The sequence below is a fragment of the Poecilia reticulata genome, linkage group LG12, assembly GCF_000633615.1.
Source record: "Poecilia reticulata strain Guanapo linkage group LG12, Guppy_female_1.0+MT, whole genome shotgun sequence".
Classification (NCBI taxonomy): Eukaryota; Metazoa; Chordata; class Actinopteri; order Cyprinodontiformes; family Poeciliidae; genus Poecilia; species Poecilia reticulata.
Window position 1 is genome coordinate 14,096,653 of NC_024342.1, and position 20,028 is coordinate 14,116,680.

A 20,028-nucleotide genomic window follows, 5' to 3' on the forward strand; every position below is an offset into this window, starting at 1 on the left:
GGAGTTGATTTAGATGAATGAATGTGTGTTGGTAGATCTGTATAAAGAATTTGAGAGACCTAGTGATAATGTCGGATGTCAAAATTAACTTTTAACTATTTTTCAAACAGGTTGCTATGTGTTGAAGTTGGAGAGTTAATCCTGAAAATATTCATAACTATGGCAGATTTACTTTATTAATTATTTTTATTCAACAAGAGGCTTGTTTCTGAAAGAAAATGAGATAGTCTGTTGGAAACATTCTCAATAATCAATGACAAAAATCTTTGGCATTAGTGCAGTGAAACCCTGCTTTTACATATTTTCGTCTGTATTCACGTTTCCTCCTTGAGGTCGGAAGGCCTCTTTACCGTTACTCTAATCTTTAGCTTCCTTTCCAGTTTCTGTATCAGATTCTTGCTTAACATGAACATTGCTTCAAATCAGAAGTAACATGTTTGTAAAACAACTCCAGTCCTCAAGCTTACATGCCCTGCATGTTTTAGATGAGTCCCTGCTCCAACACAGCTGATTCAGTCGCTTAAATCCTCCTCAGTTTGCAATTAAGTTCTGCAGGGCCTGATAATGAACTATCATTTGACCTAGGTGTGATTAATCAGGGAAGCATCCAAACCAAGGAGGACACTGGCCCTTGAAGACTGACTGTGGACACCACTCTAAGGATTTTAAATTTGAACTACAGCTAGTTAGTGCTGGTCGAATGCAGACCAGATTCCTAAAATGGCAATGTACTTCTTAAAATAAGCACAGGGAAATGTCTACTATTGCCCAATGCAAATGGGTAATAGAACCACTTAAAGGGAAAACGAAGACTTTTTGTAAATGGTCTTGCCTTCTACTTTAAATCACTATAATGCATTTTGTATTTACTCTAGCAATGTTTGGAGTGGTCTGAACAATGTGACCAAAGAAAGAAAAAAAAAAAAAACAGAAATCGGCAGAAAGACGGCAACATTTTTCTGACAAAACAAAAAAAATTTATTCACAATTAGTTGACTTTTGATTGTGAAAAGTTTGTGTGAAAAAATCGTTTGTTGTTTTTAACACAATATTGTTAAACTAGTGTCCTCTAAGTAAATAAAAGACAGAAGAGTGAATATTTTAGGATTTTACCCTTTATACTTATTCAATTAGCACAGCTAGAGCTCAGTTACAAAAAGTAAAACGATACAATACCTATTACAAAAATCTCTTGGATTTCTTATAGCCTACAATCTTTTAAGTAATTAAAATGAAAAGAACAGAAAAGACTTGTGCTGGAGAACCGACTACTTTATTACCCCAAAAAAACGTGACAGAAATTTCCACGTTTCATTTTAATTTCACTCAACGCACATCAAGTATGACCAACACTTTCCCTCTGCACCTGAAGGCATCAGTTTACTGGAGATTAGATGTAGCAGCGCCATGACGTGAGGAACCCGTTTACTATGCATGACGTCCTAATTAGTTTATCTCATGACGCAGAGCGAAATAAATCACCCAATTTAGCTTCTTTTTTTTTTTTTTTTACTGTTGAAGTTTAATTAATTTGTTCTTATGAGACAACTCTTCACCAAGCAGCGGGTGTTTGAAATATCTTTAGTAGTGACAAGACAAACATGGGAGATTTATTCTGCCCCTGACTAGAACAAATCTGGCCTGATTGCTTATTGCTTTTCTAGAAGGGGAAGTCCAAAGCTCAGTTAGAGATGAAATAGTTATAAAAGAGGAATTGAATGTAGATCAGCCTTGCTTTCAAACCACAGCCTAAAGCATTTATGCTACCTTTTTTTGTGTAACTTTTTCTAAGTTTGCAAAAAGATGTCAAAGCAGAATATATATTTTTTAACACTGTCTTTGACTGACTTGAAAGCAGCTGTGAAAGAAAAGTTCAACTCACCAGAATTGAGAGTATTTGCTGACTTTCTTTTATCTAAAATGTGCAATTTCCAATGTTTATTTGCAAATATAGCAAAACACGAGGAGAAAAGACTGCAAGAGGTTTATTTACATGTTGAACAAAATCCATATTAATTCAGAAAGTCTAATGGTTTGCACTACGCTGTGTTCAGAGAAGAATAAAGGACAAGTGTGATTTTATTTTTGTCTTTGTCCACAAAGGGTCAAAATCATATGTACAGATTTGTCACATACAGCCACATTAAATTACGGTAGCAAGTTGCCTGATGTTATTTGCATAAAAAATTGGTATTATTAAAATTATTTATACCCTTATCAATAACCAGAGGAAAAGACTGTATTGGTTTTACAGCAAACATGTAGCTGCTCACGTTTGCTGATCAGCTCTTTGCATCTTTTGTAGTTGGAAAGCCCTCACTGCCATCCCACTAATCTTTAGCTTCTTCATCAGATTATCACATTGAAGTCATGAATCTGATCTGGACTGTGAATTCTTCTGGGCTTAAATGGATACAACATAACCTTCAAAAAATAACTTTATTAAATTATAAATATATGTGAATGTATGATCACAATCTGCTTCACCAGAATGATTAAAGGTGAAGCCCCTTTTCAAATTCCTGACCATCTCAGTTTCCATGCAGGCTTTTAACAGAGCATGATGAAGCTATGACTAATGGCAGACGATTACAGGACAAACTCTGCAAATGTCATAGATTTCCAAAGCGGTGAACTTATGTTTTATGAATTATTCCAAAACGTTGTTGGTTTGTGTCTCAGTGACCCCTGCAGCTTATCAGCAATGGTAAAGTTTCATCACTTCCTTCTGCATCTATGCAAATGTATGAATTGCGTTTCAGTTTCAGCAAAGAAGAAAAAGCATAGAAATAAAAACAAGAAGTTAACAAACAAAATAAAAATAAAATGCTAAAAGGAAGTTACAAGTATCTTTATTCTCAAATTCACCTGGGTGAACGTCTCATATTTTCTTGATTGGTGAACGTAAAATGTCACTCTACGGATACAGAAATCAACAACAAGAAGCAAATCGTCAAGTCCAAAAACATTCAAATGCTCCTAAAATATTTCTCCGAAGCTAAAAAAAAAAAAAAAAAAGGCTCAATTACAGAAATATTAGTTAAACCTACTAGGACTCCCTCTGCTTGCACCTGAAAGAAAACATAACCTGTACAGATTATTACAGCTCTTTTGGCACATTATAGGCTGCAGTTGTTAATCAGAGAAATAACAATAAATAACATAAAACATCTAAAACAAAAAGGTGTCCTTGGTTTGCCCTCTATTGACATTTTATTCTACATGAAGAATAATGTCCACAGACCTGAGGTAAACAAAAAAAAAACAAACAAACAAAAAAAACTTAGCAATAAATCATAGAGAAGTCTCCTTACCCTATAAAACCCTATCGGATTTCTGATCTAAAATCAGTTTTGAGTGTGAAAAATAGTCCACTGGTCAAAAAACATTAAGTGGAAAATGTGCAACTTATGAGTAGTGAGAACAAAAACCAGCAACAGAAAGTGACTGAAGAAAAAAATAAAATAAAATAAAGTCATTGCACATATTAATGCCCATGAAATACTTCACAATGTGAACTGGACTGCTAACCGGTACAAATAAATCCAAATCTCATCCTGCTCAGCGTTCAAATTTCTTGGGGAGAAAAGCTTTTTTCTATTTCTTACGCAACCGTGACAAACGTGAAATAAAATCTTGCTGCACACCTGTAAAGAAAACATAACTAAATGTTAAAAAAAAAAAATTCTGTGTGGAGATGTTTAACTTTGGTTTTATATTAGGAATCACCATGGGATTTAAACACGGTTGGAATATACAATAAGTTCAGAACTAACGATCGGACATGATCACACCAGACTGCAAGACGGTGATTGAATGCGTTTTTCACTTTTTTCACAAGGTCATTTGAAATTAGCTTTCCTAAAATTTGTACAAATACAATATTAAGAACCGAAGCCTACAGTGAATCTCAAATATTACTCCCAATTTTCTCTTCTTATTTGTTATTTGCATGATTAGGTTTAGAGGTTTCAACCGAGATGCATTTTCATATAAATATAGCCTAGTTATAAACTGCACTCACATAGTCTAATGCTAACTCTTTAATTAGCCAGAAGACGTGCAAAACATTCCCCCTCAAATGTGCACATAAAAAATAAAATAAAATTGGTCAATCTTTTATACTGCATTCACTCATCAAGTCCCTGAAGTTTCTACCTAGTACAAAATTCACGTTCCAAAAGAACCCAAGCTTGTCTCCTTCATCCACCTTACACATGGTGCAACTGGAAGCTGACGCCACCTACTGGCCAAGTAAGACTCCACCGATCGTTACAGACCGCTAAAACTGTATTTTTGAAGAAGTTAAAAAAGGTGCAATCTAGATTAAAAGCAAATTGCATACATTTTGTTACCTCTTCAGACTTTAAATCCTGCTCTACTGGGACACGACATCGCAGCCACAAGCTGTTTGTAGCTACGGCGACAGGAGACCAGCTCATGTTCTGGCTGAGAGCAGAGGCCCTCTGATCCCACTGTGTCATAAGCATGGAGCCGTAAATTCACATCCTCCCTGTTAATTGTAAACATGCAGGCTGTGCTGCAGAGCAGAGAGAGGGGCCACATGCTGCTCACAAACCAACTAGCCAGCAGCTTTAGGGAACCACAGCGGTCAAGGGTTTGTGCCTGGTTCGGGTTTGGAGTTCAGGGCTTGCGGAGAGTCTGTAGAACAGGGTCCAGTTCTGCCTTGAGTGCAGCCCTGTTGGTGCTGTGACTGTTGTTTTCCGCCAAGCTCTTCTTCGCCCGTCTCTTTAAGAAGGACCTCTTCGTCCTCCAAAACCAGCTCCAGTGTGGTTCCTGGAGCTGCTCTGCCCTCCGACCCCCCCTCCTCTCTCAGGCGGAGTTTTATGTTCATGCTGACAGGTTTTTCTGATTTATCTGCAAAAACAAAACAAAACAAAAAAATAAATAAAATGCATAAACTCAGAAGGGACACTCATACCACACACATAATTAAGATCTGATGTTGTTAATTTAAGAATTATAGTTAAGAATAGAGTTATAAGTAAAGTCCAGCAAATAAAACTTGACATATATAAGCATTTATAGGTCATTCACTGGAACTTAAATATAACAGGCGCACTGATCGACACATTTGACATTCCTAAAAACGTAATCTTGAGTGAAGCTATTTAATATGTAAAAAAAAAAAGTTCTTAAATTGTTTTTGCTGTTAATCTGTTGCTTATATGGAAGCACTTAGTGTTCTCCTATAACATTTCACAAGAAGCTTGAGGCGTCCAGAGGCTGGTGTTTTTGAACAAACCCTCTTTTTATAGCCTCTTTAGATCCTACCAAGTATAAAAACTCAGAAAAACGTAGATTATATAAACTCAAAATCTTAAATCCTATAAAAAAAAACAGACTTTCAAAAGACATGTTTTTATAGGATTCAAGTCTGGGGACTGAGAAGTCGTAGAGGAAGTGTTTTTTTTTTTTTTCCTATTTTAAATAGTATATGACGCTACATATAAAAAGTTCCCATGGCCTTTCGAAGAGAATCAGGCCCACAGCACCACGGATCCTTCACCATATCCAACAGGGGGCAGAGGGTGTTTTTGCCCAGATTTATCCTGAGTTTTAGTCCACATCTTACTTGTTTGTTTAAGTTTATTCTTAGTCTTATCTAACTAAAGAACTCACCCTCTGTAAAAAAAAAAAATCACAGAAGAGTATATAAAACTCTACATTTCTATGCTTGTGATAGAAATTGCTTTTATTTTTTTCACCCATCATATTTATCTCGCACGTTGTGTGAAATTAAAAGAAAGGTTTTGCTACCGCCATGACAGATTAAATTAGTGCAAGACTTTTTACACTTCTTTTTCAAGCCGTGCTGATACGTTTGTTTGGAGCTGTAACACCATTTTATCAACGAAAAAATATCTGTTTGATCACTCTCGGGCTTGTGGCTGAATTCCACAATTAACTTCCTGCATAGTAAAACTTAGTCCGAACCGCTGAATTAAACGGCAACAGAAATACACAACATGGAGTGCTTTATGCTTTAATGGACTTCCTCCTGGTCCTCACCCTGTCCCAGCTGCCTCTCCTTCGGCAGCAGCAACACATCCACGTTGTGATGTTCCTCCAGGACGGAGGTGAGCACGGCGCCCTCCCGGCTGAACAGAAACACTAAAGGTAAGGTGATGTCTTCGGTGGAGTCGCCGTCTCCGACCATCTGGAAGAGGGGCGTCTCCTCGCTGCTACTTCCTTCGCGATGATCTGTGCGACATGGAAGTTTGTCAACAATTTACTTCCCGAAACATTAAAAACTACCAGAGGTATTGTTAGAATACAAACTTTTTTTCACCTATACAGATGACTCCACCGGCTCCAGCTTGTTGCAGCCAACGAGCCTTGGCTGCAAACATGCAGTCACCGCGTAGTGCAAGTGCAATACGGCCTTTAACCTCTGCTGCGTTTTCTATTGGCCCACAGGCAGTGTAGGGGGAAGCTTTCACTATGGTTCCTTTCACCTGTGGTAAGAAGGGAATTCATTTTAGTTTCTAATTTTTTTACGTTAGTGAGAAAAGCAAATAAATACAAAATAAGTAAATTTTTGTATCTAATTTGACAATACTCCTTTGCAGTTTGTAACCCGGTTCATTTGGGGAGGCGTGAATGCACGATCAAACTGTGATGCCAACCAGAAAAAGAGAACTGCCTACAAACCTAGGTTTTTGTTTGGTTAAAGTGAACTCTAGCGCAGATCATATGTATAAGTGAATGTCAAGTGGAACGGAGACTGCTCCGAAAGCAGGAAGTGAACTATAGCGCAAGGCATTCTGGGTAAATACAACCCAAGCATATGTGCATCTAGTGCTAGCTTCAGAAATGGCTTATTGATTTATTTTGCCAAAGACAAAACAGAAATCCTTCAGCTGCTAAAATCTGACTCCACTACATTTTTGTTTACGTGATGAAGGAAGTTACGCTCTTGTCTCCTTCAGAGGTTCTTGTGTCATTTTCTTCAGTGATTCTTGGCACAGTGGCACCACGAGTGAAGGAGGGAGCAAGTTTTTCAAAGGGTTTGTTTTGTTTGACGCAATGCAATGTAAAAGCGAAACGCACCAGCTGAAAATGCCAATCGAACCAAGTCTACCGGATTAACACCCGTAATGTTTCTATTCCCAATATGACGATATTTTCTGAAACATCAAATATCTGTCAGGTTTTGTCTCAGTAACTGGCTCTTTATCTCACCCCATGCTCCTGCTTGGTCAGGTCCATCCCAAACTTGGCGGGTCCTGCAGTGAGGACCGTCCTGCCCAGAAATGGAGGAGATATGAGCTGAACGGCGTGCGGCACCACCAGTTCCTCCTCTATCGTCTGGCTCACTTCTGCAACAAGCTTTACGCGGAACACTCCTTTATGCTGCTGCAGGTATTAAAAATATTTTTAAAAAAGACAAGTAATCTAGTTGAATTCAACATATTCAATGATGTTTGGGTACTTTTGTAACTAGAAAAATACCTGAGCATCATGTTGCATGTCAAGTATTTTATTTTTAGATAATACTGTAGTTACAGAGTAAAATTTTCAGCATAGACACAAATAAAAACCAGTTCAAAAGTTGAAATGAAAAAGATAGGTTATGGAGGTTATGGAGTACTACAGGCCTTTGCTTGAAAGTTATACAACAAGAAGAGTGGCAGAAAGAGAAGAAGACATACAGTGAAGGGATCAGGCTAGGAGGACATGTTGTACAGGACTGAGCCATCCTTCAAATAATTCACTTTTCAAAATCCATAAAGTTCAAAGTAAATTTTAATTAAGCAAACTGAAAGCTTTTCTGTGCCAGCTGGGAATTTTAATTAACCTTTTTTATTGTACAATAACAACCGGCTTTAGTCGTCAAAGTCATGACTCCCTAGTGTGTAAATGCGACCAGCGTAATAAATTTAAGTCTTAAATTAAACATTTAAAAAATCTCTGTCTCCATACAGCACCGTTAAATTAGGCACTGACTGTGCTCATGTTAATCACACTATTGTCTGAAAGAACTTTTTAATGCTACACATGCAACTATTTCTTCCACCATATTGGTATCAGTAGGTTTTAAATGTTCATATTTGAAATATTTCTTAATTTAACGTAAGCGAGGTTTAAACAAGAAACTGCTGCACACGCTCTCGAGGTGATAATAACTTTAACTGAACACGTATGAGATTTAGAGGTAAACGAGGCCCACCTTTGAACCAATAGAGTCTCCGAGGGTAAAGTCATTCAGAGGGGTGAGCGAGATGCCCATGCTCTTCAAGAACTCCACCGGCTCCATGCCGCTGTCGTGGAGCGGCAGCTCAATTTCCCTGTGAGGAGTTGTGAACACACTCAGTTTCACGTCAAGCAGATCAGTGGCAGAGAGACTGAGAGTCTCTTGCACCAAGTCCCACCTGATGGGTAGAGGGGTGAAGGCTCGTCCCACGCCGGTCAGGTACTTGTAGCCGTCCCTAATGGTTTTGGCAAACGACGGGTTGTTGGGGAACAATGTCTCTGTGCTGGGGCAGGAGTGTGTAAATAGATCCTCATCGTGAGCAACAGGAGCCTCCTAAAGCGCAGCACAAAGAGATAAGGCACCTTTCATAAGCACTTCATCAAAATAAACTGTCAATCTGTATCTGTACGCAATAAAACGTTGCATATATAATTACACGAATTTACATATTCTTGCTGTGTACTCGTAGAGCGACATCTTTCCTGTGCAAATTCGAGAAGGGTAATTCAGATTGCTGAGAAATTTTACCGTAACGTTGGTCTGCACGGTGTCTTGAGTCGTGGACAGAGAGACGGGCAGCAGGTGGGCCTCCGTGGTGAAAATGTAGTCGTCCAGGTTGATCAGCAGCTGGCTCTTCTCCGAAAACAGCAGGTAGAGGTACTTGAACATCTCTGCCAGGAAGAACGAGTCCATCCTACGCGAGAGCGATGACACCAAAATATTATTCATGGTTTCCCTCAAAGCTTTGGCTTCGTCTGTCCCAAACAGCACCTGTCTTCATGTGTCCCGGTGCGGACGTCCTGCACAGCAGCAAAACCGCAAGGCACCCTGGCAAAGGCATTGAGTTTTTCCACTATGGATTGTCCCACTCTGAGGTAGTAAGGGTCACCAGTAGCCTGCACAGGTCGGACAGAAAAGACAAAACAATACAGGACAGGAGGAGTTTTATTTGTTAGGGTATTTCACCTGGGTTTTCAAGACTGAAATAATACTTATAATTATAAAACTTACAACAATTTCTTGGGCTTAATGAATGAACATCTAGAGCCGCATGGAAGAATGGTTAGAGGGTCTCTCAAATATTTTAAAGAGGGTGTTTGTGAGAGTTAACTTGTGTTTTTAAGCATCGTTTATCTCGCAGCTCTTTTTTTTTTTTCTTATTAATGATTTATTGGGATCTTTTTGGGTTTCATTTTCTTTCTTGCCAAGCAGATAAGTCAAACTGGAACCAAGCATGTTTTGTTTTTTTTATTTCAGTGTTTGTACCTTATAGAGGTAGTAGGTGCTTTCTGCAAACTCTGGTCTCAGCAGGTGTTGACCCCAGTGAACTCTGAACTCTGTGGTAAAAGCCTGGGTGGAGATTGACCAAAGGAAGCAAACATAAAGCCGTGGCTGTGGACACTCATGACCAAATTCAACAGCAAAACAATGCAACTACAGAACAAACGTCACTTGCTGAAAAAACTAACTTTGTCACTTTTATTACATCATTATTCTCACGTGTTTCAAATATTTGTCTAATGCATGATGACAACAGAGTGAACAGGAATGAGACAGTCTTTACCTCTGGGAGAAACTTGTGCTGCTTTGTGACTTGGTATAGCATCTCATGAGTCTCTATGGCTGGTTTCAGATCTCCTGTTAAAACCTATGCAAAAAATTAAAAAAAAAAATATATATATATATATATATATATATTTGTTTTTATTTTTATTTTTTGACTCAGCAACCTTTTGTCTGTCATCTCCTCGTTACTGATTGGAGCAAATGTAATAAATGGAGCGTCTATTTAAGCAGTTCATCTGACCTGTAATCCAGGGAAGAAAGCGAGCAGCGAATCCATCCAGCTGCGAACGCTCACTGTGGGATTGTGCATGTGCACGTTGAGCAGGAGAGGAGGCTGGCTGATGTACTTCATAATGGCACTGTAGTGCTGTTACAGGCAAAAAAAAAAAAAATCATAAAAACTGGATAAAATAACAGTTGGTTAGAGCTTCAACTGACAAGATGTGCACCAATGATGGTGCAAAACGGGATGAGTTGTTTGTTGAAGGGAGACTCACAGTGTTGAACCTCTGCAAAAATGTATCGTCTCCTAGAAGAATGTAGGCCTTCATCAGATATTCGTAGTATGAGTCGATTCCTGCGCCGACACCGCTATCTGCACAAACAGAAGCAAAAAGGCTGTTCATTTACAGCAATGTGGGATTCTTATCAAGATTGTGCAACAACAAGAGGGACTCTGGGATTTATTAGGCGTTAGCAGATGTGTACTTGCGCTAGAGTGATGTTACCTTTCCTGACCCATTCTCCATTATGGATATTGATCACAGTTCCGACTAAGTCACTTCCTCTCTGTCTTCTCTCCCAGAGGACGTCTAGGGCCTTCCTAGCATGTTCCTGTTAAACATCAATAAGCAGCTGGCTTTAATTTTCTAAATTAAGGCGAACTGATTTCACACTTCAGTAATTGCACATTTACAGCACACTAAAGCACAAAAAAACAAACATTAAGAGAACTCTGTAATTACAGGCTGGCAGTACCTCAAACACGGACTCTCCCGACAGCCTGCTGAGAGCGGCAAACTCCAGGATTATGGTCCCTGCACACGCTGTGCACGTGTCCGATTCGGTGCCGGTGCGCGAGAGTGGGTTCAAGATGCCGTACCGCAGATTCACCTGGGAAAACGACAAAAAGAAAGTCACTCAACTGGATGAAAAATCTAGATAAACAAGCTATTTATGCTTAATTTCAATCAGTTTTGTTTGTGTTCACTGAACTAGTTTCAATACTGAGTCAAAGCATTAGTTTTCTAATGTTTTCTTTTTTTTTTACACATAATGTATGCATAGAAAAATGAAATATTTATATGAAAAGGTATTTATGGATGTTTGGACGATTCAGTGTTAAGAATGGTTGTGGTAGGATCATGTACTGGTATATTTTAGAGAAATAAATAACGACTATTAGTTGTACCTTAGGGTAGGGAAGGCCACTGGAGGTGTTGAAGGCAGGAATCAGTCGGTGGCCCAGCTCGACGGCCATGTGAAGGAGCTCATCACGATACCACTGCATCCTCTCCCCGCGCTGCCTGAGCAGGTCAGCCATCACGTGTCCCCCCAAAAGCCCCCTAGACACATATTTACAAAATGATAAACAGCACGACAGGACACGTTCAAGCATCAAAATCCACACACCGCGAGCTTGCTTTATACCCCAAAACCCTGATGTTGGTCTCAAACACGGACACCACCACGTCGTTGTCCAGGCGCACGTCCCTCACAGCCTTCTTCACTGCGTCGTCAAACTCGTCCAGCTTGTTCAGCACCTGTGCACGTGCAACCAAGAGAAAAACGACTTAATTTCCAAAAAGGAAGAAGGCGCAATAAATTTGTTCTTGTGCTGGTGAACAGATGAACAGGAAGTACATACCGCTAAGGTATCTAGGGTGTCGATCAGTGTGAGAGAAAACCTACAGAGCAGGTGGCAGAAATGTTATGAGACGGTGAGAGGAGGTCATGTCACACTTTGCTGCACATTTACTTTTTAGAACTCTACCTCCCATTTGAATTGGCATAAAATAACAGAAAACTCTTTTTTTATACATAAACTGATTTAAATTATCACGCGTCTATGATTTATTCGTTTAAATGTTGATTTCATTCACAAAAGTTTTTGTTACGTTATGCATGATCTTGTATTTGCGACAAGAGAGCAATAAAGGTCTACTTTGAGTCTGTGAGCTCTTTCAACTCAAATTTGCAGGAATATCATCACCTAAGCTGTATGCTCTTTGTGTTTCATTTATATTCCCAAAACATTTGCTATACAATTTGTATCTTCATTAGATTACTTTCCCATTGGCATTGGTCAAAACGGTAAAATTTATAAGGATTTAGGGAACAAAAAAAAATCAGTTGTGCGATTCAGAAAAGGAACGCTAAAGCAACCAGACAGGTCGTACAGACGTTAAATAAACTATTTAAACTAATTTCCACCTGATTGTTTGATTCAGGGAGCTGTGAAACATTATTTGATGTTTCAAGGCATCAGAGGACAAAGTACGGTGTTCTTACTTCCCCAAGGAGTCGTCGATGTCCCCTCTGTTAGGCTCTTCTCCGCGCACTCTTCCTTTGCAGCTTAGCGGCATCAGCTCATCTGCTGGATAGGCATATTTCTGCAACAGTAACAGCTATAATTAGGCTCATCACTTCGTAATCATTTAATTCATGCTATTTAACTCATTTGACCATCTCCATACTATTGGTATAGTTTTTCTTCATTTCTAAAAAAAAAATAATAATAATAATAATACATGATGGAAACACCTTCAAAAGAGAGGATTTTGGTCATGTTAGTTGTGACATTTCCCTACATCTTCATGTACTACTTCATGTTTAGAAACAACTTAACAATAAAATTAAGAGAAATCAGCTAAATTCTCCCTATTCTCAGAAGCAATTTGGGACGTCAACTCTCCCGTTGAATACATATGAATAAAAACAGCAAAAAATGTGTTCAAGGTGCAACTGACAGTTATTGTTTTCATCTGTAAACATCCAGACCCCTTTTCTAATGCTTCAGTGGGATCTTGTACATATTGATTAATCAAAAACTGCCACCAATTGCCTTTTTGCTGACATCTTATTTCATTTTTTTTTACAAGACGGAGAAGCAACTTTATTCACCATTACATTAGATTCTCTTTCTACAATAATCTAAACAATACAGCATAAAATACATCTTGCTTTTCTTAAATATAAAAAGTTAGTGTTTTATGTGCTAATCAAAGGCTTTTATATGAGTTTACAGTTTTTAATTCCAATTAGACTGCACAATAATGACATTAAAATGAGTAAAACATGTCCTGGTTTGGTTTTATGCTTATAAACTTTAAGTTTCCTCAAATCACTCAACTTCTAAAATGGTCACTCAGGCAACTTTGAATGGAACAAATAGACAAAAAAAATATGTTGCCAATTCCAAAACTTGAATTGTCCTTACCATGTAACTTCCGTAGGCATGGTCAAACATCTCCAGAATTTGGTTTCTGTAAATAAATAACGAGAAAACATTAAGCAAAACGCTCTCCCCGGGTAATTTCTGCTTTTTACACAGAGAAGAACTGTGTTTACTCCAGGGTTCACCTGATGTTGGTCTTCTCCTCTGGTGTCATGCTCTGATTCTCCAAACAATTCACCCAGCTAAGAAGACAGGCGATCAGAAGCGACTTCAGCAACATATCGGTTCCAAAACAGAGACCCGGTTTCCTCAGAGATTTAGCACCAAGTCTCCTCATGTGTTCTAACACCCACGCAAGTCAAACAGTCCACCTGGCACAGCTGTCCCCTGCCAGACCCCAGTTCATCCTCTTGTTTTGGTAGAGAAACAGCACAATTTTAGCTACCTCCTAATTTCCATTTTCCCAGCTTTGTTGCCCTGTTGTTTGTCCAATCTTAATAGGAACAGTTCATGAAAACAAAGCCTCTCTGACGAAGTGTCTCCATGTAAACAAAGGAGAGAGAAAGCTATAAATGACTCATAACTCCTACTGAAAAAAAAATAAAAAAAACAAAAACAAGCACAAAATAGCTGCCTAAGTAAAGGAAACACAACTCTATCCAGACGTAGAAATACAGGAATACTTTTTATAAACTACAAAACTCAAAGGAGAAGGTGACGATGTGGCTCTACCAGCTGTTGGGAGGCTCCCCGTTGCTAGCTTGATGTCGTTAGCAATGGCAGTTAGTTAACAAACAAGCTTCTTGATAAAACAATTAAACTTATATTGGGACCAGATTTGATCCTAAGACAGGTTTAACTACGTTTTATCGAGTAAAACTAATCCGAAGCAAGTCAACAGCCAGGAAAGCGAAGCTAGGAAGTCTGTTGGATCTGTCAAACAACAGGCTACCCGGCTGTGGAAGTGAACATTTTAGCCCTGAATTTTGTCTTTCAGGTGACGAGAGTGCAACGTAAGAGTGAGGCAAGTCTGTCGCTTTGACTGTTTCGCCCTTCTTTACATCCATGATTATTCAAAATATTGTACTTTTTTATTACTAAGGCGAAATATACGTTACAAGATTTCCATAAAAATATAGTCTTCATTGAAAAAAAAAAAAAAGGAAAAATTTCCTGTCAGACTTTATTTAGGGACTATCTTAACACTACACACGCCGACAAGTACAGCAAATAGGTTCGCATCATTTATAATCCGGCAATTTCCCCGGATGAACACAGGCTGATAGTGATGGAAGCACTGTTAAACTATGTGACCAACATAAACAGCATTTTTGGGCCCAGAAAAAAATATTAATGTAACGGTTGCCGTAATGATGAAAAGTCAGTGATACATTCCAAATTCTGGGTGTGATTTTCAGTGTTTTATGTTTATTTGTACAAAAGTTTACTCTAACAGTGGTTGACAACATAATAGGTTGAGAATTTAAATCTCCCTGACATGTCACCGACCTCCTTACGCCGCCCCCCAAAATCTTTGCCCTTAGTAAGACGTAAACTCCTCCCACGCCGCCTCGTCGTCACTCCTTCTCGGGTGATTCAGTGGCTGATATGGCAAGGGATGCTCCCATTATTCGTCACCTGACAGGTGACGTTTTACAAGCGCTGTACATCTGCTGCAGTAGTTCTAATGATAACACACCAATACATTGTATTGAAAAAATATCAGCTTTTGTGTCCAATGAACATGATGGTTAAGTTCCTTTGATTATTTTACTGTCCAGCCGGCTGTGTCAATAGTCTGCCATAAGATGTCGCTGTTGATCAAGTGTCCCCATAAAGCTTTACCATGTACACATTTTGGGTGAGTTCCCTACAACATGAGAATAACGAACATCTTGGTAATTGTAATTTGCGACAAACATCTCGGTTTCAAAAGCATATGGTGAAATTACTCAGCTCTAAAATTGGTTCCAACGACTATGTGTGTTTAGGGCAAGTCCAAGGATGTGCGTCAGAGGGAGAGGCAGGAAATGAGGAAACAATATAAAATCATTTCAATTGATCTTATCTGTGGGATTTTGACACTGACGTGACGTGGAAATTTGAACCCCGAACCAAACTCTGTTTCGCTTAAGAAAACTCAGTTCAATCGTTGAATGTATGCTGTTTTCTTTATAACTTTCTTTTTTATTATTATTATTATTATTATTATTATTATTATTATTATTATTATTATATAAAACACTTTCAACCATCTTGCTGCTGAAATGTGCTATACAAATAAACTTGATTGATAATGACAAATCATACTAATAAGTAGCCTCACAAATGGGAAATTGTTCATTTGACCGAAGAGACCTTCCTAAAGAAAGAAACAGTAAAGACAGGTTGCAGAAAGAGGCCACGGAGAGAGAAAATGTGGTTTAGTTGATTTGCACAATGGAGGAGGAGTTTCATGATTCAGCCAATAACGGGCGTTCCCCTTTCACAACTTCTCAAAAAGGTGTGGTGGCCTCTTTTCTCAGTAAAATTCCTCTTTCTATTAGCTTATCTTTTACATCAGGTAAGAAAAACCATTTTGTAACTTGGTCAAATGTTCTTATTTGTTTCCTTGTGTTCCATACGCTTTGCTGCTCCGAAATGAGTTTGTTTCCGAATATGGAGCCATCGACATTCCAGACTTTATTTTCTGCGTGGACACGCGAAAGCTCAATCCATGAAAGAGAAATTGGAGTAATGGTAATACGTCATGGATTACATATACATGAAGAAAATAAGGGAAATGAGAGTATAAAGGAGTTAAAAACGTAGAAGATGTAAGGGTGAGGGAATGTTGGTGCTGATTTACGTCTGCTCTTCTTTTTAGATTGAATAATTTTAAGCTTCAGCCAGAAAAATGTCTGCTTGGGTGAGTTTTTCGACAATGACTGTAATAGTTTAATTTGACATGTTTTCGGTGTGAGGTGGAAAAAAAAAATCAATATTTGCTAATGTGTGGTGCAGGAAGATCTGGAGCTGCTTTTAGACTCGCCCTCCTCATTGACTGTAACTGTAAGTTAAACCAGTTTACTTATTTAATCCTGCAGATTGTATTTATGGAGAAAATGATATGTTGTTGTAAGGAATTATTAAGATGTAATCTTCAAGGAAATATAAGGGATAAATATGTAATGTTCACATGCTGTTTTGTATGAATAATCACCTATGCACCTTTTTTTTTTTTTTTTTACATTTGTTTGGAAGTTGTCTCTATTTTTACTTAAACAGACAACTTTTTACTTTATCAACTGAATTTTGTATTGTGTATAATTACTTGTAACTTGGTGTTTTCCAGTCTAGTGCCAGAGGAACTGTGAAGGATAAGGCTAATTTTAAGCCGGAAGATGACGTCGCTGCCCTGAGAAAAGCAATAGAAGGTCTTGGTGAGTTAATAAATGATCAGCTTATTGTCTGAATATTATAGGCTCTATAGATCAACAATATTTTAAACGCCCCTGTAATCATTAAAAAAATTAGACACATGATCCATCCAAATTAGACCTAAAAGAAAGGTGGAAAAAATGCTGTACACATATGAAAAAGTGAGATTTTTTTTTTTTTAATCATCACAGGTACAACAGAAAAGACCTTGATTGATGTTCTGACCCAAAGAAGCAATGCCCAGCGTCAGCTTATCGGCACGGCTTATCAAAAAGCCACTGGAAGGGTAAATGAATAGAGAATTTACAGCCTTGAAAAAGCATTTATACCCCTTGTAATTTATTTAGTTTTTTATGGGAGAATCACAAATTAGCACATAACTGTGAAGTGAACAGAAAAATGATTTGTACCCATTATCATGTTTTCTAAATAATCTGAAAAGTACGGCATGTCTTTGTATTCTGCATCAGATTTTAAAATCACCTTACAGAAGCATTTCAGTTTGTGTCTCTAGCTGTTTTGCACATGCAAAGTTTTGCCTCTTTTTCTCTGGAGAGTAGCTCAAGCTCAGTCAGATTTGATGGAAAGTATTGCCTTTTGTCAGATTCTACATTGTTCTTCTATACTTTGACTAGGCTATTCTAAAGCATAGATATGTTTTAATTTGTAAAAAAATATATATATTTTTCCACTTCTTTAGTATACAACTGTTTTGTGTGGGTTGATCACATAAAATCCTAAAGAATTGCCTTTAGGTTTGTAGTTGTAACATCGAAAATGTACAAAAACATTGACTTTTCATAGATAAACACAACTCTAAGTTTCTTGTGTCCTTGCATTAGACATTAGTGGCTGACCTGAAGGGCGACACCCACGGAGACTTCGAGGACTTGTTGGTTGCTTTGGTAACGCCTCCTGCTGCCTATGACTGTCATGAAGTCATGAAAGCTATAAAGGTCAGACGTATTATTAATATGCAGAATAACAGGTACTTGAGGGTGGATTTTCAACCTTTTATCTAGTCGGTGTCCAGAACAGGTGTTTAGTTACAAGTCTAAAAAAAATAAACCATTATAAGAACAAATTTCAGTCTTTGAATTGCAAAAAAACCCCATGTAAATCCCGACATTAATGATGATTTATTGTGCAGTTTGTTCAAAACAGCACTTTATTATAATCTCTTTATTTTAATACCATTGTGTTTTTACATCTAGGGTTCAGGGACCACTGAGAGCACTCTGACAGAAATCTTTGCTTCCAGATCCAACAAGCAAATTAAAGCCATGACTGATGTGTACCTCAAAGGTAGGTCACTTGTAAAACAAAGCCTGAAAATAGTTAATAGTTTTGTTTATAGTGCAAAAAGATTGTGAAAATGTTCACAATCTTTAGCAGACGGTGCTGTTTAATTCCAGAAACTGGAAGACCGATGAGTAATGATCTAAAGTCGGAGGTATCTGGGGATTACTGCAAAGCGATGCTCATCTTGGCTGAGGTAGTGTACATTAAACTGAAAGCATGCTACAATGCACCACTCCCTACAGCAGCACATTCATCTAGTAGGCGGAAAGTCATCAACATTCCAAAGATATTCCAAGAATTTGCGTTTCTCCAGACAGTCCACATGCTGAATATTTGGAAAGCGTATAAATAATCTGAAACTGTCAAAAATTTGACTTCTGTCTTAATCTGAAGGTTAAATTCTGAGAAAATGTTTCCATTTATATTTGTAGATGGAGTGGAAAACCTATCAAGCTTTATGTTTATCTGAACTGTTTAAATTTTAAGTATCATGTTCTGTTTTCTTTCTTTTTATTGAACATTATTGTTTTAATAAAATGTAATGCTCATCTGTCCACTTTTACAGGGAAAGAGAGATGAGAGCACCAATGTGGACACAGCTAAAGCTAAAGCAGACGCTAAGGTACCATTTTCAGTTTGAACACATTTGACCAACTTATTTCCTTGTTAAGCAGCTACTCTTGTAATTCACTGACAACGATGCAACCACAAAAACATGGGAAGCATCGACATTAAATGGCCATATTTGTTACCAACAGGCTCTGTATGAGGCGGGAGAAAAGAAGTGGGGAACTGATGAGGACAAGTTTATCGACATCCTGTGCCACAGGAGTGTTCCTCAGCTTCGACAAAGTGGGTTTGCCTGGTTTTCCTTCTCAATAGATGCAAACATTTGCAAAACCAATTACTGCCATGAAAAAGAACAACAAAAAATAAGTCTGCTTTGTTCCGACAGCTCTGATTGAGTACAAGGATATTAGCAAGAAGACTCTGCAGGAAAGCATCGAGAGCGAAATGTCTGGGGATCTGGAGGAACTCCTGGTTGCTGTTGGTGAGAAACAGATTTTACAGCTGAAATGTAAGCCGTCTTCACCTACTGCAAACTTTGTAATATTAACCCCGACCTATTTTCTAACTAGTGAAGTGTGTCAAGAATGCCCCTGCATACTTCGCCGAGAGGCTTTTCAAGGCCATGAAGGTAAAATCAGTGCTTAATCTAGAAACAAACGGCTACCTGATATTTTTTGATTTATTTTGGTTTTGTGCCGTATCAGCCTGCTCTCGTTGGTTGGTGGTGTGGAAAGGAATGTTAAGCCATGTTTTTCTGTTGCTGCTTCAGCATCAGCAGAGTGACTGGTTTCTAAAGCAGACAACAAAAGAATAGTGAAACTGCACATGTAAAGCAAAGCTGTCACTAAAGAGCAGATGAGACCAAATCATTTTAATCAAATTTCTCAAAAAAAAAAAAAAAACTATGTTTAATTTCATGCTCTTTTCAGGGAGCAGGAACCACAGAGTCCATACTGACGAGGATCCTGGTCAGTCGCTCCGAGATCGATTTAGTGGACATTAAAGAAGAATACAAGAAGCTGTTTGGATATACCCTCTACAGCCGGTTAGAGGTCTGTACACTGGCTGGATCCCTCTTAGGAACGCTACAGCTTAAATCTATTTTATTAAATAATTTTATTTCCAATTATGGCTAAAATCAGTCCTCATTTTATGTTGTTTTTTTTTGTTTTTTTCAGTCTGAAGTATCCGGTAGTTATGGAGAAACTCTCAAGAAGCTGTGTGGCCAAGATGGCTGACTTCACTCATGTCCCCAAATACAACCTGGTGGAGCAGGGATGATCAATAACCACCTGAAGACCTAATAACTGATCAGTTTGACTGATCGTAACCCAAATGAATGGAAATAATCAAGTAGTGCTTTCAAATATGGCATTCTGAGTTTTATGTACCTAAATGTAGATGCCAGTTTGTTGATAATGTATTGGCGCTGTACTGCAGTGACATTTTGATATGAGGGCCTTCTTTCCTCATCAGAAAATGTTCATAGAAATAAAAATAATCCAATAAAGTTTTAGGCTGAGGAAAAATAAAACAAATGCACAAGTCAAAATGC

At 38.2% G+C, this 20,028-nt stretch overlaps 2 protein-coding genes across 6 annotated transcripts; one reads left to right on the forward strand and one right to left on the reverse strand.

The window, feature by feature from the left end:
* Positions 1-1,970: 1,970 nt before the first annotated feature.
* Positions 1,971-14,177, reverse strand: LOC103473611 (ER degradation-enhancing alpha-mannosidase-like protein 3). 4 transcript variants are annotated; one of them, XM_008423976.2, is made up of 21 exons: positions 13,914-14,177; positions 13,367-13,720; positions 13,224-13,269; positions 12,296-12,396; positions 11,652-11,691; positions 11,417-11,547; positions 11,196-11,349; positions 10,763-10,897; positions 10,513-10,618; positions 10,282-10,379; positions 10,026-10,151; positions 9,783-9,866; positions 9,485-9,568; positions 8,990-9,114; positions 8,747-8,912; positions 8,397-8,551; positions 8,195-8,312; positions 7,207-7,380; positions 6,314-6,479; positions 6,034-6,225; positions 1,971-4,878 (listed from the first exon to the last, which is right to left on the reverse strand). In XM_008423976.2, the coding sequence occupies exons 2-21, from the start codon at positions 13,516-13,518 to the stop codon at positions 4,613-4,615; spliced, it is 2,619 nt and encodes an 872-aa protein (XP_008422198.1). In that variant the 5' UTR covers positions 13,519-13,720; positions 13,914-14,177; the 3' UTR covers positions 1,971-4,612. The 4 variants fall into 4 exon arrangements, with proteins under 4 accessions (XP_008422198.1, XP_008422199.1, XP_008422197.1 ...); XM_008423977.2 differs by having other exon boundaries at positions 7,207-7,377; positions 13,367-14,177; XM_008423975.2 differs by having other exon boundaries at positions 13,367-14,177.
* Positions 14,178-15,639: 1,462 nt separating this feature from the next.
* Positions 15,640-20,025, forward strand: anxa3b (annexin A3b). Of its 2 annotated transcripts, none has more exons than XM_008423979.2 (14): positions 15,640-15,744; positions 16,048-16,089; positions 16,185-16,232; positions 16,516-16,603; positions 16,793-16,887; positions 17,444-17,557; positions 17,816-17,906; positions 18,017-18,096; positions 18,469-18,525; positions 18,662-18,755; positions 18,859-18,954; positions 19,043-19,101; positions 19,403-19,525; positions 19,652-20,025. In XM_008423979.2, the coding sequence occupies exons 2-14, from the start codon at positions 16,078-16,080 to the stop codon at positions 19,709-19,711; spliced, it is 1,017 nt and encodes a 338-aa protein (XP_008422201.1). In that variant the 5' UTR covers positions 15,640-15,744; positions 16,048-16,077; the 3' UTR covers positions 19,712-20,025. The 2 variants fall into 2 exon arrangements, with proteins under 2 accessions (XP_008422201.1, XP_008422202.1); XM_008423980.1 differs by lacking the exon at positions 15,640-15,744 and adding an exon at positions 15,762-15,920.
* The last annotated feature ends 3 nt before the right edge of the window (positions 20,026-20,028 follow it).